Source organism: Epinephelus fuscoguttatus, linkage group LG17, assembly GCF_011397635.1.
Source record: "Epinephelus fuscoguttatus linkage group LG17, E.fuscoguttatus.final_Chr_v1".
NCBI classification, from domain to species: Eukaryota; Metazoa; Chordata; class Actinopteri; order Perciformes; family Serranidae; genus Epinephelus; species Epinephelus fuscoguttatus.
Window position 1 is genome coordinate 17,057,689 of NC_064768.1, and position 16,981 is coordinate 17,074,669.

The 16,981-nt window shown below is 41.1% G+C and overlaps 1 protein-coding gene across 1 annotated transcript in view; it reads left to right on the top strand.

The window, feature by feature from the left end:
- sdc2 (syndecan 2) overlaps positions 1-9,707 on the top strand; it is a 61,538-nt gene extending 51,831 nt beyond the window's left edge. The window contains exons 4-5 of the mRNA XM_049602450.1: positions 1,855-1,984; positions 7,231-9,707. Coding sequence (XP_049458407.1) covers positions 1,855-1,984; positions 7,231-7,394 — 294 coding nt within the window. The 3' untranslated portion in view covers positions 7,395-9,707. The remainder of the gene's footprint in view (positions 1-1,854; positions 1,985-7,230) is intronic.
- Positions 9,708-16,981: the final 7,274 nt, after the last annotated feature.

Sequence of the window (16,981 nt, forward strand, 5' to 3'; positions counted from 1 at the left end):
TTACATCAGCTTAACACTTTACACTACACCTTGTTGTCATCACCACCACAGAAGGCCCGTCTCTCCATTGATCGGATTGAACAATGGCAAAAACACCAATGATGTTGGGTTCTTTTGCTGCTCTGAGTTGAAGTTTTTTCAGCTTGATGTGTTCAGGGTGCTCCTGCAAAAATGTGAGGCACAGAGAGCAGAAAATGTGATGCGCTCAGCAACACGAAAGCATTAAGCAAAATGCTTCTCTCTCATTGAAAACAATTACAAAAAGCCACCCCAGGCTGCTAAAGCACACTCTGTCTGATTGGGGCCTAAACTACAATGATGTAGATATGATACCAAAGAAGAGGTTGTGTGTGTTGCTAGTTTGGGTGATCTTGGCTGAAGATTTGGACGAAAGTGAGGACAAGACATCGCAGAAATTTTTGACTGTTTGAAATTGAAGTGATAGATTTTCATTTAAAGTCCTCATTTTAACTCTCCTGACTCAACAGAAAGGGACACAGTACCTCAGTTTCCCTTTAGCTGACCTAGTGTGGCATCAAATCCCCTGTAATACCAGGAGCCGTGAGGGTGCGTTCAGGATAAAGATCAAGTGCTCACATCAATTCTCAATGTTTTCGCTCCATTGCAAATTATGGAGGATTACATCTCTCTCGGACATAATCACATATTCTGGAACCATCCTAGATCTCACTTCAGTGGGATGCACTCTTACTGTACTGCACTGGATACTACATCTGTTCTGGATTAGTCGTCAAGGTCTCAACCCACTAAGCCAAGCCTACCTGGCTCAGTTCCATTTCCCCCACTCTTGCCTCTGTCACTACTCCCTTAGCCAAATGCACTGGACCAGGTCCATTTTGCTCCTTTGCATCCTTCTCTAGTGTTATTGAAAAAAGCACAGGATACATGGGCCCAGATCCATTCCAGATACTTCTTTTCCTAGACTCCTAGAAAAACCCTCAGGTCACTGGCTCTGTTGTCATTGCCAACTTTTTGGAGCATTGTACCAGTCTTTTGGGCATTCTGGATTTTGTATCTGGCCAGCCCCCATAGGTTTCACCAGCCAAGTTCAATTTTGGTCCCCATTCTCCAGCTTTGACTAGACCTCCATACTAAGTGGACCGTTTAAACCGTCACTTCATTTTCTTTAAAGGAATTGTTAAACATTTTTTTGTAATACATGTATTTGTTTTTTTGCCAAGATTAGAAGATTAAAACTTGTCATGTTTGTATGTTCAGTATGGAGCTGGAGGCAGCAGTTGTTTACCTTAGCTTAGCATAAAGACTGGAAATGGAGGAACAGTAGGCCTGGCTCTGTCAAAATCCACCGACCAACACAAGCTCATTAATTAACACCTTATGTCTTGGTTGTTTTTGTCTTATCTGTTCTGGGATTATTTCTTGGCCCCAGCACAGAGACTTCCTCGAGTCTCTGCTGGTTGCCTCATAACCTCATAGTGACGACAAGAACCCAGCATCAGAATCACTGTCATTTTTAAACATCAGTTTTTGTACAGATTAAACAAATTATATATAATTTAAGTGTGTTTTAGAGGTGCTGTTAGGTAGGCAGATTTGGTTACCTAGACATAACAGTGGTTATCAATCTCCTATACAACTCTCAGCAAAAAATTAACAGAGTATAATTCCTAAAATGTCAAACTATTTATTGAATATTAACAGTTGTGATCATACCAGGAAGGAGTTAAGGGATTATGCCATAACATCTAAATTAAACAAAGTCCTCTTAACACACACATAAGGAATATCAAGAGAATTGAAAGTGAAAGCCAGCTTTCAATAACGCAACCTAGCCTCTTCTCTAACCCTCCTGTTTTTCATCTTCTCATTCAGGCACCAGTGCCAGTTACAGAGGACATGCAGAGGAACCAGATGACAAGTACGACTAGTGCTCCCGGATCACCCCAGGAGGCCATTGAAGTCCGCACTGAAAACCTCTTCCAGAGGACAGAGGTGCTGGCAGGTATGTGCTGCAACAGACATCGAACCACATACGAGACTTCAATAGAGAAAGATATATGTACGATCAATTTGACTCCAGTTTGTGTTATTAATTATTTAAAACCATCTGGCCATTGGTGGGACGATACAGCAGCTTTTCCATAAGAGACAATACTCAGTTTGCTGTGAAGCTGAATGCAGATACATTAAGGGCTGTCTTAAAAGAAATGTTCAATGTGATAGTTAAATGAGAAGACTGGCATCACTGTTTGTGTGGGAGGCCACACATGAAGGTACCGTCAGCAGTCGATTAGTTGAGCTTAGTTCCAAGATTGGACACAGGTATGTAGCTGAGGTATAAGTTGTTATTTAGTGAGCTTTAGAGGAGCTGCTAGGTGAATGCTTTTACTCTTGGACAAAACCAGGCTAGCTGGTTCCTCCTGCTATTATGTGAGGATTATGAAACAGCAACACAGTGGCTCTGTAGTTAACGGCTGACCCAAATGCTTCGAAGCTTTAATCATTGCCATGGTCATCAACGTCCAAGTGTTTGAATGCTATGCTTTTTTGTTCTGTCTTTTCTTGTGGAGGAAAATGAAAGGAAAGTGCGAATGAAAGAGCTAATGAAAATGAAACTGGAAGGAAAGCAACAACTTAAAGAAACATTGTGTACAATAGTCCACCTTCCACCTCTAGAAACAAACACAGCAGCGCTAAGTCATACCAACCTGAGGCCGGGACAGTCGCGTCTCGTTGAAGTTCAAATATTCATGGGCATTTACAGCTGAAGCTCTGAAGCCCCAACACTGGTATTAGAAACAGCCCAGCTGTAGTCTGAACCAGGATGGCAAACTTCCAAGCTTGACAAAGGCAGCGCATACCAGATTCACTCCTTCAGTTCTTACTTTTCACAATAAAAGCACAGTTTATGCCAAAGAAAACTCAAATTCACCCAGAGCAATTAGCTAAAAGGAAATTCAATAAAATTGCTCACAGTAGCTTAGACTGTACAACAACTTACCTAAGACAGACGGCCAGATGCTGCTCTGGGTCAATGGGATCCCGTTGTTGCAAATTTACATCACTGCCAGTATGAAAAGTTTTGATGCAAAATATTGACAGGCCTAAACTCTGAACAAGAAAGCATTAAAAATGTTCCTGTAATGTTTCAGCCCATAATGAAAGTATCATTTTAGTTTTATTCTCCACCAGTAAAGTCTTTGATGCATTTTGGGATCGTTATTTAATTTGCTGTCTTAATGTTTCTCAAATTCTTATATGTTACGTATCAGCATATTTCTGGTAAACATCTTAGTCTTGAAAAATCCAGGAAATATTTTCCCTTATGTCTCCCACCTAATCTGCTTCTCAAAATAATTATTTTTAATAAACTCCATCTGCTTCCCTCCGTGGGACCTTGTAGAGTTCACAGCATTGTGGGTGTTTCAAGTGTGTGTGCGTGTCGCTTTGAATACATCAAAGAGGCTGGAAAGGAAATTATCTGACTCGAAATCACTGTGCTCTCTGATGCTCTCTCTCTTTCCCTACATGTCTGAGGCAAACATTGATTGGCACCTCACTTTTACTTTGTTGTGATATCCATCTGGTGTTGGCAATATGCAGGAACAGCATCAACAAGGACAAATCAGGACAGCATCGGTTAGATGAGAACTCAGCTCACATGTCTCTCCTATTGATAGTCTCATTTCGTCTTTTGCATATTGTTCTTGGATTGTGACAGAAAAAAAAGAGTCTAAATACCTGGGTCACCGCTCACCTCTCCCTTCTTGCCTTCCCTACCTCACTCTCTTTACCCTTCTTCTAAATTATAACCATCACTCTTCGTCTCCCGTATGACTTCTATAAAAATAATTGCCCATAATCTAATTTTCATTTATTCGTTCCGCAGTGCGTTATCGCTTCTCGAAGCTTGGCAGCTGGTTGTGTGCCAGGATCGTTACCCATGGGGCTGTGACAGTCAACATGTGGAAACCTTAAGTGGAGCAGAGGGCAGATAGCACCAGGAGAGACCCTAAACAGATTAGGAAGCTATAAAGAAGCACATAGCGGCATAATTGTGAGGGAGAGTGAAATAAGGCCATGCGGCGAGTTAGGAGCAGTAGCGAGGAGAGTCAGGGTCAAAGCTGGATGGGGGGGGGGCCTTCTTAAAGGAATACGTCACCCCTCAAATCACCATCTGTATGAGTTACTCACGCCGTGCAACACTGAATTTGTGAGGAACACTTTGCTTTTCTCACATGCAAACAAAATTCTTTTTGAACTGACGTCATAGTTGACCACATGTAGCAACAGCAAAACTATATCAAAACATCCATTTACAAACTCTCACACAACTTGTGCAGTATAATCCAAGTCTCATTTATCTAGTCTTATGCGCAGTTCTTCCCAGGCATGTGCATTTTTGCTAAAACCTTACTATTTAAAACTGAACTGAAAGTGAAAGTTATCTATCTAGCTTATCTATGCTCTCTTCAAAGTAGGGTTGGGTACTTAACTCTGCGCTTTTAAGAGTATACACAGAATAACGTCGTAATAACCAAGTAACAACGTCAATCATGCTAAATGTCGGTATCTGAGTGAGCATCTGAGTGAGAATGTGGGTTAAGACAAGAGGTGGAAGTGCCACGAAGTGCTCCAAAGCCTGGAAGCAGTCCAAGGAGCTCCAAGGAGCCATCAGGTTAAACTTCAGACAGGGGGCAAAAGTGCCCGAGGCCTACCACAGAGCTCATTGGTTGCTCCGTAGGCCGCTCTGTAGGTTTCCTACCGAGCCAAAACTAGCACTGCAACACCGATCTTCCACAAGTATTTCGGCATCTGGTCTTTTCTAGCACTGCTGTAAGAGCAGACACACATATGCATACAAGCAGACAGACAGAGACAGAAGAAAGTAGCAAAAAGGTACCGTTGGGCACCAGTACCAAATTAGAGGTATCTCAACCCGTACCAGTATCGGTTCAGATGTGAATGGTACTCAGTGCTACTTTAAAGCCAGACTCCATTGACAAAAACAGTAATTTTATCTAGCTGAACACGGAGCTGTTTGTCTACCGCTGCCTCAGTCTGTGAGTTTGTTTGTGTTACTGTGTAGCATCGGTGAATTTGAACTAACCCTTTAAAACTTAAAAGTGCAGGATTTTTTTTTTTCATGAATTCAACATAAAACTGGGTGAATAACTTATATACAAATGATTATTTGGGAGGTGAAGAATTCCTTTATTACAGCCTGGGCAGATATTTTTGGCCTGTCTGTGGCCTGTAGTATGGTAGTTTGGTAACTTTGTGTATGCTACACACATTCCAAGAACATACACAGGTGCTGGATCAAAAACTGCACTGATAGCTCCCTACAAATTGACTTAAACTGATCACGTTTCAGTCTAACAGAGACATTTGTCAGGTATGGTCACATGACTAGTAACCATAACCAGAGTCTGAAACAACAAATCAAACAGCTCAGGACTGTCATGGCACAACTCAACATGTTATCCAAGGCTCTTCCGGTGGCCCCCCAGGTGTGTTGAATCAGTGACCAAGAACAAGTCACACCTGTGTGACATCAGTGCTGCCCCTCCACTCTCTTCCTACACACGCCTTAATTTACCAAACTAAAAGACTTAAAACGCTCTACTGTAGAATCACTCAAGTTAATTTGCCAGCAGATGGTGACGTGACTGATGAGAAAGAAAGTGAAATCTCAAAGACTCACTCCAAAAATGACAAATCACATTAAACAAGTGAATGTACAAAGCTGTTTGAAACCAGATGGCTTAAAGCAAACCAAACTTGCAACCATGAGTAATCACACTACCTCATCCATGGCACTGCTTTTATTCTGTATCTGTTACTTTTGTAACATATGCATTTATGTATGCTGTACTGTAGTGCTTGCTGAAGTATTGTATTGATAACAATAGGCCACTAAATTATTAATCTGCCCAAATAAAAATAGTAATTAATACAAATAAATAAATACAAATAAAATCTGCTACAAATAAGATTCCATTCCTAACCAACCAGACGAACCCCTCAGAAGCAAAGGACTTTTTGTGTTTGCTGACAATATATCCGTCTTCCGATGAGATTTATCAGCCAGTTCAGGAGCAGAAACAGGATTGAGTTCAAGCCACGCTGGACTGTTGTTGTTTGTTTGTTTGTCCCCACTGGATTTATTTGCCCGACTGTTAAGCAGTGGAACCAGTGCCATCAGCTTTTTCCTCTAAAGCCCCAGTCGGCACTCAGTGATTGGAATACAGGCCGTGTCAAATCAAACGCCATTAGGGACAACACAGCTCTGTGTACCAATCAAGGATCGGAGTCCTAATACCCCCTAAATGTAACACAAACTTTTAAACTCACCAACAGGCATTAGGAGAAGTGAAATGAACCTCAGAAAATGATTGAGTTTGAATCTCTTGAGACAGATTGTGGGTTTTTTCCATTGACATGAAGCAATTGCATTGATTATAACATTCAGCTGAGACAAGTGCCACTTGGTCTCACCACATTTAAGACCTCAGTTTTGATCATTTGCTGGTGAATTACATTGTGATATTGAAATTCGTTGCAACAATAGCTGATATGGCTGCTAAAATAAACTGTGTTGTAATTGATTACACAAGGTTTGGTTTATTTTAGACGAAGCAACTCAGTTCATGAGAGGGACTTTCTTCAAGACAAGATTAAAGAGGACCTATTATGCTAATTTTCAGCTTCATACTTGTATTTTGGGCTTCTGCTAGAACATGTTTACATGCGTTCATGTTCAAAAACCTTAATTTTCCTCATACTGTCCACCTGAATACACCTGTATTCACCCCCTACCGAAAAAGCCCAGTCTGCTCTGACTGGTTGGTGTTTCAGGGACTTCTGTATCTTAGTGTCTCTGCATCGTCATTGCCACTGGGGAATGACTGTAATGAAATAAAGCTGCACTTTCTACCATGAAAAATCCCAATTAAAAGCTTCTAAACACAGCTGCACATGTTCCTGCAGGAATATGATCCAAACTTTGGGAGAAATGAACAACACCGGCAACCAAAATTACATGGTTCTCTGACATTAGCATGTAGCTACATGTAGCAGTTTAGGCTATGTAATGTAAAAACCTCCAGTAGCCTGCCTCAAGAAATCTGTCACTAGCCGATGTCACCTTGTCTTGGAAGTAGAAAATAATGTTCCACAGTAGACACTGATTTGATTTTCTGAGCACTGATCGTTACCTTCCCTTTCTGTCTCTGCCTCTCCCAGCTGTTATTGCAGGCGGTGTGATCGGCTTCCTGTTCGCCATCTTCCTCATCCTCCTCCTGGTCTACCGCATGAGGAAGAAGGACGAGGGCAGCTATGATCTGGGAGAGAGGAAACCCTCCGGCGCAGCCTATCAGAAGGCCCCAACCAAGGAGTTTTATGCATAAAACCCTCCCGTCATCAGATCAGCGGAATCGCGAGCGACTGTCAGAAACACAGTCCGAGACGACAGCAAACCCGTTCAAACCCAACAAGAAACAACAAAACGTTTTCAAGCTGATTAAGGAAAAATAGCATAAAGGAAAGCTTTTGCATAGAGTATTGTAATTAAGACCTTTTACTTTCTTCTTTTTTTAAAAAATGAAAACCAAGCATTTCTCATTTTATGGCAAATCTCAGTGTATTTAAACATTTTGTGTATTATTTGAAAAGGCTGAAAAAAAGAATAAAAAAACAGGATCTGTAAAGGCGAGGAAACTAATCGCATCTGTCTTCTGTCGAAAGGAGCTGTTTCTAGTCGCTGACTACTTTTAACTGTAGCAGTATGTTATTTGTAAAGGAAAAAAATTTAAAAGTGGAAATAATTGAATATAATTATTCTGTATCAATCCTACTTTCATTTTTTTCTTTTTATTTTGTCCTAGCATGTCTGTTGTTGATCTCTAAAGGTGTATTACATTAATTTATCTTTTCTCTGATGTTAAAAAAAAATGCCTTTGTAGTTTTGATGAAGCTCTTTGGTCTTCATATTAACGCTGTTAACGGTCAATGTAAATGTTCTCCCTTCAGGTTACAATGTTTATTATTTGCTCTCACATCAGTTTTTTAGTCAACCGTGAGCGTTTCATCATGTCTTGTTTATTTGTTTGTTCTCTTCTCGGTGTAGCCTTGTCTTCTTTTTTTTCGACAGCGTTTTATTTACATACCAGGAACAGGTCTTTAAAAGATAAAAATAAGTGTGTCAGGGCTCGAAGAAAAATCACAAATCTCACTTCTGTTGTTTTTGTCTCGCTGAACTTTTTTTCTATTTGAAGGCATTCTCTTTCACATTGCACATTCACTGCTTTTGCTTCCCACTGCTGTCGTGCAGCTTTGAGTGTACGTGGGGTGAAGTTTCTTCTCTGTGGCTTGTGGTGTTTTTGGCCCGTAGCCACCGCCTCGCTCCCCGATGTGTCCCCTGAGTTTAGTGACTGCACCCAAACTCTGCTAGCACCCTTTCACCCTAATATCTCCTCCCCCCTTGCTATGTTTACCCTAACCTCCCTCACTCAACCACCTTCTTTTTAATCAGATTGGAGCACGGCCAGTTGAGTTGTCAACCCCCACCTCCCTAGACTCACTCTTTTTCAGCTGCACGGAGCCACCCGTGTAGCGTGCTGTTATTGTCCCCGTCCCAGTGTTGACGCTTTAGGCCCAAAGATCTGCTCACTGAAGGCCTGCTACTGCTTGGACACAAACACACCCACATGCAGTGTGCATACCTCCGCAGCAAACAACACCCAAACCCTCCCTCTAGAAAACCAAGTTTCTCTCAGAGGGATTGATAAATAAGGCTGCACAGAAAATGTAGTGTTGTGTTCTGAATAGTCTTTGACAAGACACTCATGTTGAGGGCTACTCATGTTTTTATAGTGGTCAGCACAGGCATTACAAAAAGCTGCTGCTGAGAGATGAGGTTGTTTACCAGGTTGAAAACCTGCGTTTTACGAAATATAAGGCTGCAACATAGCCACGTAGCTACATCAAATGAAGGTTACGCTCACATGACAACAAGTTACTGTCTTTTTTTCATTTTTATGTTACGTCTACATGAACTTGCTCTGAAGAGACGCGCGTGTTTTGTCCGGCAGGTTTGTGAAGTTGCCTTTTTCAGCTGTACAGTAACGTGAAGTAGACACAGTAGATGCCGTCACACCCACATTAAGCTGTTCATCCCTCTGCATCGCCATCCCTCATATTCTTCCAATCTGTCTGTGACCCCTTTGTTGTCCATCCTCTTCTCCCCCTCTTTGTTGTCCGCTCATGTCATAGCACGGCAAGGTACTGAACTATACTGAAAAACCCAAAGACTCACAGTATTTCTACTCCCGCCCTCCTCTCAGACCTCCTCCACCACGGCCACATCATGTTGTTTCCTCTTTTTCTTCACTCTTTTAGTTTTCTTTCTCTTTCTCTCTTATTAGAGACCTGACCTTTGAGTCCAATTGCTTATTAGTATATGAAAAGATATATAAATATATATAAATGTATATTCACAAATGTTTTAAACCTTCAAAGTGCCTACCATTTGGAAATGTACTTGCTCAAGGTGAGCATGTGGCGGGTGTGTACACAAAGGAGGGGTGTAAACGAGTTGACTGGCATTCTGTGAGCATGGATGACTGTAATGGTAACTTTTTTTTAGTCTTACAAAAGCTGACAGTATTGTACCTATAAGTTGAAACAACACTACTGAATAAACATTGTGGCCTAATATTCAACAGTGTGTGCCATCTTGTTGTAAAGTCACACTTGTTTTTTTATGTTTATTGGGTCTTTTTTTTTTTTTTAAATGAAAGAACTATCTTGGTAAATCAACATCAAATCACATAGAGCCTGTCATAGATAACTGTAAATTGAACAGTTTAGGATTTTGAACTGTTGGACAAACAAAACAAGCAATGTTAAAATGGCGGCTATTTTCAAAGTTGTTCGACATTAGAATAACTATTGACTGATTGATCAACAGATTTGTCTGAATTGAGCAATCTAAATTGGTAGTGGTAGTCCTGGAAAGTTTGAACTCTACACTCTGTGATTCGATTCAGTTCACCCTAAAACCGTTTATGTGATTGGTTGAGTATCTCAAAAATACTTGCGAAATTCACAGCGTATAAGTTGTCAGCACACGGTTCTCAACATGGAGGTGGCTGAATCAGGAGCCCGGTCTCACTCTGAAGTTGTCGACATCTGGCGCATGGGCAGTGACTTCGGCGTCAGAAACCAATGATAAAAGGCATCCTAAGTCAGCATGATACGTGGCTGGTTGCCGTTATAGTTAAACGATGCCTGGCAGCATCAGGGGGAGACGCGGCGGGACAAGGACAAAACTTAAGGCGGCGCAAGTCCAAGTGTGACAGGTGGGAAGGGTCTTGGATGGGTCAAACAAACACTGACTTTCACCCGAGAGAGCGTTGTTCGTGTCACATAAAGCCAAACCCTGTTCTTTTTTCCTAAACCTAAACACGTGTTTGTTGTTGAAGGGAAAAAAAAAAGTCAATTTGTGGTGTTGTACCGACATAGTGCGTTTATTTTAAAAGACTGTATGTAAACGAAAAATTTCCCATGAAAACGTTAAGTGTATCTTGAAAGAAGACAATGCATGTAACAGGCAGAGCTTGACACAGTGTCCCAGAACGTCAACAACCAACGCACCCAGGGTACCTTGCACGTCGTATGTGGACGTGGAAAGTCCATGACCAAAACATGAACATTAATGCTCTAAATGTCACATACAGAAACTTTAAAGAACATTGACATTTGGGGAAAGTGTCTCTCTCTCTGAGGGATGAGAAGATCAATATCGCCCTCTTGTGCATGTGTTAAGTAGCCTAGCTGAAGCTAGGATTATCTTATTTTAGCACACACACTGAAAACTGGGTGGAACAGCCAGCTTGGCTCCATCTAAAGTTTAAAATATGTTAATTTGTGAGATTCAGAGGTGTTAGTGGACAGCTTATTGAACTTAGAGAGAGAGAGAGGTTGGCTGTTTCCTTCGTTTCCAATCTTAATGCGGGAACTGTCCATTGGTCCGACATCCCATTGTTCCGACCATATTAAACCATATAAGCCGTGAGCCTGCTCTGCCTCAAGCCTTTCCCAGCTGACCCAGAGCCGATCGCGGCGCACCATTAAGGCAGAAATACGCCCGCCGGGAGCCTTTCAGCACCGTGGACCGTCAGACTCATGGGATGTCGGACCAATGACATGGACCTTCTTAATGCTAGGTTATGGCTAAACCAAGGCATGTGTCTACATAGCATTTTTCTTCAGCAGAAAAGCGGTGGCAAGGTGCTGGTAAGCACTTCATCCCAGCTCTTTATTTAAATGATGCGCTGTGTCTGGGTATGTTTCTATGACAACAATATCTTGACGCTAACGTGAGCTAGGTAGCTAACATGATGCTACATTAATGGAGGGTTGACTACACAATTGACAACAAACTTACAAAGCCAATGGTGATAAAAGCACAACTCTCAGCAGCAACATTCAGTGCCCGCTGGCCAATCTGCTTCCAAAAAATGATCTTCTCTACCTTTGCTAGGCACTGTTTTTCCTCTAGGCGGCTGCATAGGCTCTCTCCTCACTGGGAACAACTAAAAAAAAAAAACACAAAAAGCGCTAGTGCTGAGAAAAAATGCTGTGTGGACACAGGCCCTGAGTCTCAAACTTATATAAATTCTGGAGCTACTTGATAGCCATGAATGAAAGACCAGTTTTGTGGACAGTTTGTTCTCTTTTTTTGTACCCAAGTGAGCTTTACTCTAGTGTCCTCAGTTCTGAAACAGAAAATGTACACATACACTCAGAACATTCCCCTGGGTGCTCTCAATGTCATCTATATCTTTCCTAATTCATTGTCTATGGAGCAGCTCCAGACTTTATACTTGATGACATCACAAACGTTTTAGCACTCTTAGCACACTTAGATTTTGGGAGAGAATTTTTCAAATCAAGTAATAATTTTTGACTGTTTTAGACCACAGGAGGTGCATGTATGAATATGGAAAATGGGCATAGTTCCCCTTTAAGGTGAATTATTAAAAATAGCTTCAGTTTTTTAAGTAATACCTCAATATATACTTTTTTGAAAAGACCCCCGGGACCTTTTAGTGCATACGTCTTTTGTTTGTGGAAAAGAGCGGACGTCTTGCTTCACGGTTCATTACCAGCTTCATTTTGACTGCATGTTTGTTCTCAGGTTAGACAAACAACATGTTAATTAAACTTCAGAGATGCTAGTATGCAGATTTTTCAAACTTTGCACAGCTGGCTGTTTCCCCTGCTTTCAATCCTTATGTTACACAAAGCTCATCATCTCCTGACAGACACCATAGTGCATTAATTTAATCTAAATCTTCGCAAGAAAGTGCGTAAACACATTTCATGAAGTGTTGAACTATTTCTTTGAAATACAATTAGTGTGTCAGTCATGCCATTCTGTTATAATTACAGGGAGTTTGTGGTTTTGTCTTTCATTCGTTATACTGTAAATACATTGAAACAAAGATTCCTCCTGGGATCCATTACCAAGTGTTTTTGTCTGAAAAGTTGAAAGCAGACGCCTTGCTTTACGGCTCATTAACTACTTAAAAAAAAACATCTCCAACAAAGTGCCTCATTTGGTTAATTATTCAAAGGTAAGCCTTTCTTACTATGATTACCCTACAGCCAGAAACACCCCACAGCGAAGCTGCCCCCAAAAAAGGGCATCTCTGTCTATAAATAGAAGAAAGGACATTTAAAATGTAGGGCTGCCTTTAATAGTTCACGGCACATTTGCTCTCTTAACATTACTCAGAGTCTAAGGGGATTATCAATGTGCAGATGAATAATCTTTATGTGGTTATGTGCTCCACCATATCACTTTGGTGCCCTAATCTCACCCTGTTACAGAGAGAGATTAGAGTAACGGTGCAGATTAATCTCACACAGGATTGTACATCTTGAGTGAAATGGGAAACCAGTGAGGCTGACATGAAGCTCTCACAGGGGGCAAGTTTGTTCTCATTAACAGCTTCACATAACATATCACATAAAACACACCATGGCTTATATGCTAATGTGCTGATGAAGTCAACTTGTTTATCCCTCTCAGGAGTTGCGGCACTGCTTGTTTTAGAAAAGGTATGATGCATAAAGTATCTGTTTGGGTTTTTTTTAAATCTGATCCACGCTGACTCGTGTTTATGCCGGCTGCTTTATCACAATGGGGTTATTCATACTGGGAAAAAAATTTAAAAAAATCCCTGAAAGACCTTCATGTGTGCAAAAACCACCTTGTGATGTTCTCTTTGAAGATTGGAATGGAGAAGAGTATTACTGAACATGCATGCATCAGTGCATATTCCGAGAAGTGTCTGCACGAGTGTGTTAGCGTGTCAAACTGCGTTCATGTGCATCTCCCCTTGTATCTAACCTGAGGGGAGGCTGATCAGCGGGGACGGGATAAAGCTACCTCTGGTTCTTGATATGTTGTTTTAAGTGAATGCTCCTCTTTCTCCTCTCTTTCTAAGGAATCAGGTCACTATGTTCCAATATGGTATGTGATATTTGCCCAGAGGCAGTTTGTACAAGACATCCCACCAGGGTAGGACCCATTCAGAGGGGTGGTGCAGCAGGGATCCAATAGGAGAAGCCATTTATATTGAAGCTGATGCAGTAACCAACATTTCCCAATCTGTCCGTTCCACTCTGTGCAGCTGCCGTTGCATGTGTTTGCCCTTTTAGTCTCCAGTTTGTGTCAGAGTGCACTCAGGATTCATATGCTGCTTGTGTTTTGTTTAGGTTAACGTAAGGGGGTCAGTATGTGTTTATGTCACGAGAGAGAACATAAACCACACTTGGTCAGAGATAAAGGTGGATGGCTTTTAGACTACTTTACAACCTTTTCTTCTCTCTTTCACTCCTTTGCTCATTTTCTATCTTTCCCTTTGTCTCTTTTTTTTCTCTCTCTCTGCCTTTGTAGCTGCAGAGCTAATTCAATAAAGCTGTCGGCCATCAACTGGTAGTCAGCGCCAAACCATGCAGAAACGTCAAGGAAATGGCGTCCAAGGTAAACAGGCTGTCAGGCCTCATAAGATCTCATGGCTGGAGACTAAGCCTGGGCCCGGCTGGGGTGGACACGTTGCACCTCACTGACCCAAACACAGAGTACAGCAACACAGCAGGCAGACACAACACTGCGCTGCACCAGGCCAATGCACCGAGGCCAAGCCTGGCAAACGTAACTGTGATAATTACAGTATGATCAAGTCAAAGTCTTGGTCCAAGTCTGACCTCAAGTCTTTATTATTGCCTGGCGTTGGTCATAACTGTCGTTGCCACAAGCCTCAGTCTGAACTCTACCAGCTGCAGCCACTTCTGCACCAATGTGAACTCATCCCAACTCATACTTTGACGCTTGGGCAGAAGCTCCCACCGTCACTGAGACCCAAGCTTCTGTTTTTATGTATTTTCATCTTTTCATTTCATTTACATCACATCATCTTTAACTACAGTTTCAATGTCGATATCTTTCACAGACGTGAACTTTTTTTTTTATTCATTTTTAACTCAATGTAACCTGTATCCGTTTCAAAATAAAAGCCTTCTGACAACATTGCTGCACAGAGAATCCTTGTTAACAAAAGGCTTTTTTGTTGTGAGGGATTTGCAGGACCGTATTGTTGACAATGCAGTGACTTGCACAGCTTCCTAAATGAGTACTGAAGTATTGGCTTTTAATTGTAAAAATACAGTAGTTACAGCAGCAGGCAGCTCTGCAGCAGCACTATAGCAGCAACGCTGCCTGCATGAACACCATGCATGCATTCCGCAACAATTCAGTGAGGTAGCCGTCATGCACTGCTCACACAGGTAGGGTGGCCCAGGCATAAGAACCTTCAACCATACTAGCAGCTCTGTGAGGCTATTCTAGCAAAATGCTAATATCAACATGCTAACATGCTCATAATGACAATGCTAACATGCTAATGTTTTGTAGATATAATGTTTATCATGTTTATCACCTTATTTTAAAGTGTTAGCATGCTCAGTGGGCTATAATATTCATACAAAATTAATCTATTAGTTGTTAATTTTAACTTAAATAAACTACCTTTAATGAATATCATCCGTGGTGCTGTTAGATTGCTGCTAGAGCACAGCGCTAATACAGGTGCGTGACTCCCTTATGTGCAGTGAGAGTAAAACTTTGTGACCGCGGTGAAATTCTTGTTTTTAAGAGGCTGAACTCAAACAAATATGGATTAAAGCAGAATATTTTGTAGGATAAAAACTTGACTATAAACCTAATATAAAAAAGAGGCTAATTTCAAGAAGACATTAAAACTGGTTTAAAAAAAAGTCTTAATCAATACCATCTGCATCAAACACATCAATTTTCTGGAGCTGATAATGGAAGTAGCCAACAAGTGAACCAACTCCCTTACTTTTCATCTCTGTTGAAAGTCGCACACGTGCAGTATCCATTGGTCAGCCGGGATGGACCGGGCACTGAAAGGGCCAGACAATCCCAGGACTTTAACCCAGGAGACCTGGGTTCTTGTCCTGTGTGAAACCAAAAGTCAACCTTGAGTCATTTTAAGTTAATTACGTCCTGTTACCATGTTACAGGCTCCAATCATGATTCATTTCCTAACTTAACCACTAGGGGTGCTAACTGCAAAACAGGATTTCATACATGTAAGAATACACTGAGACACTTGGTATTGGCAACCCATGTCTCAGTCCTGCCCGAGTTAAACTAACTGTTCTTTTGTTGGATTGGATTTGAGGTTTAACTGGTCAAAGAGGAGGCAGAGGAGATAACGGCATGAGCAGTATTTCCCAAAAGGAAAGCAGCCTCAGAGCTGGTGTAATTCACCCATGTGAGGGAGGTGAGCTCAGCTGAGTACTTCTAAGGATCAGAGGTTTTAGTGCTCAAAGATGCTTAGGAGGTAAATCATGTCTAAATGTTGTGAAGAAACTGCTACAATGTGTTGAATTTGTACCAATTTTGTGTGGGCTTAATCTCCATCTCCTTTATTACCGCCCCACTCTTAAAAAGCTCTGAGTCATGTATAAAAAAGGTAATTTGGGTCTTGAGGTTTAAAGCTTAATGATGCTTTTTACATTAGGCAGGGAAGCATAAACTAATTATGCAACAATTTTGCTTAGTTTGGATGATCCACTGGGGAATTTGAACAATTTTAATTCCTTGGCTGAGAGTATAAACAGAGCTGGTCCAGGTTAGGAGTGCAACGCCTGGCTGCTATTGTAAGTTGGTTGTTGAGTTTGTTTCAAACATTAAGCAATTAAGTCATCACTGCTGCATAAAGAACAGCACATTTGGGATGGAAGAAGAATGTAATGACTGCTGCTAACACAATGTGATAATGAGAAAAAGAGATTTTCCAGCACTCTGTTCCTTAAAAAACAAAAGCTAACATGATGCCGAAACCAGTCAAAAGCTATAAAACAACATGTTTGAGATTCCTCCATCTCTCTGAAACCCAGTTCTTGAAACCATGCAGTCTGTGTGGTGATGATCCACAACTATCAAGGCCTTTTTGTCTGTTTGACTGTTATTTATACAAGACAGACTAAGAATAGATTTTTCTCTCCTTCGTAACAGCACACAGACAACTTAATCCTGTTTGATAAGGACACTTTTCAAAGAGCAGAATTATGTCTTGATTCAGCTTCATCCAGTTTTTGGTCCACTTTCATGTAGGTCAGTGTAATTTAACAGGCTAGATGAAGAATTGAAGGAACAAGATGGTAGTGTGAGCTCATGAGATTGGCCTCATGCCCTCTCTCTATGTCGTATTTAACTTTTTTTGAAATCATAAAACTGATTTCACCCACGTCACACTCAATTAAATTTTATGATAGAACTGATTTATTTTAATAACCTCATATTTTGTTGATGCAAGACACTGAATCAGCCTTTGATAAGGAGTAATGAGATTATTAAGCTTCATTTATCAGGGTAAACGTTATAGTTTCACAT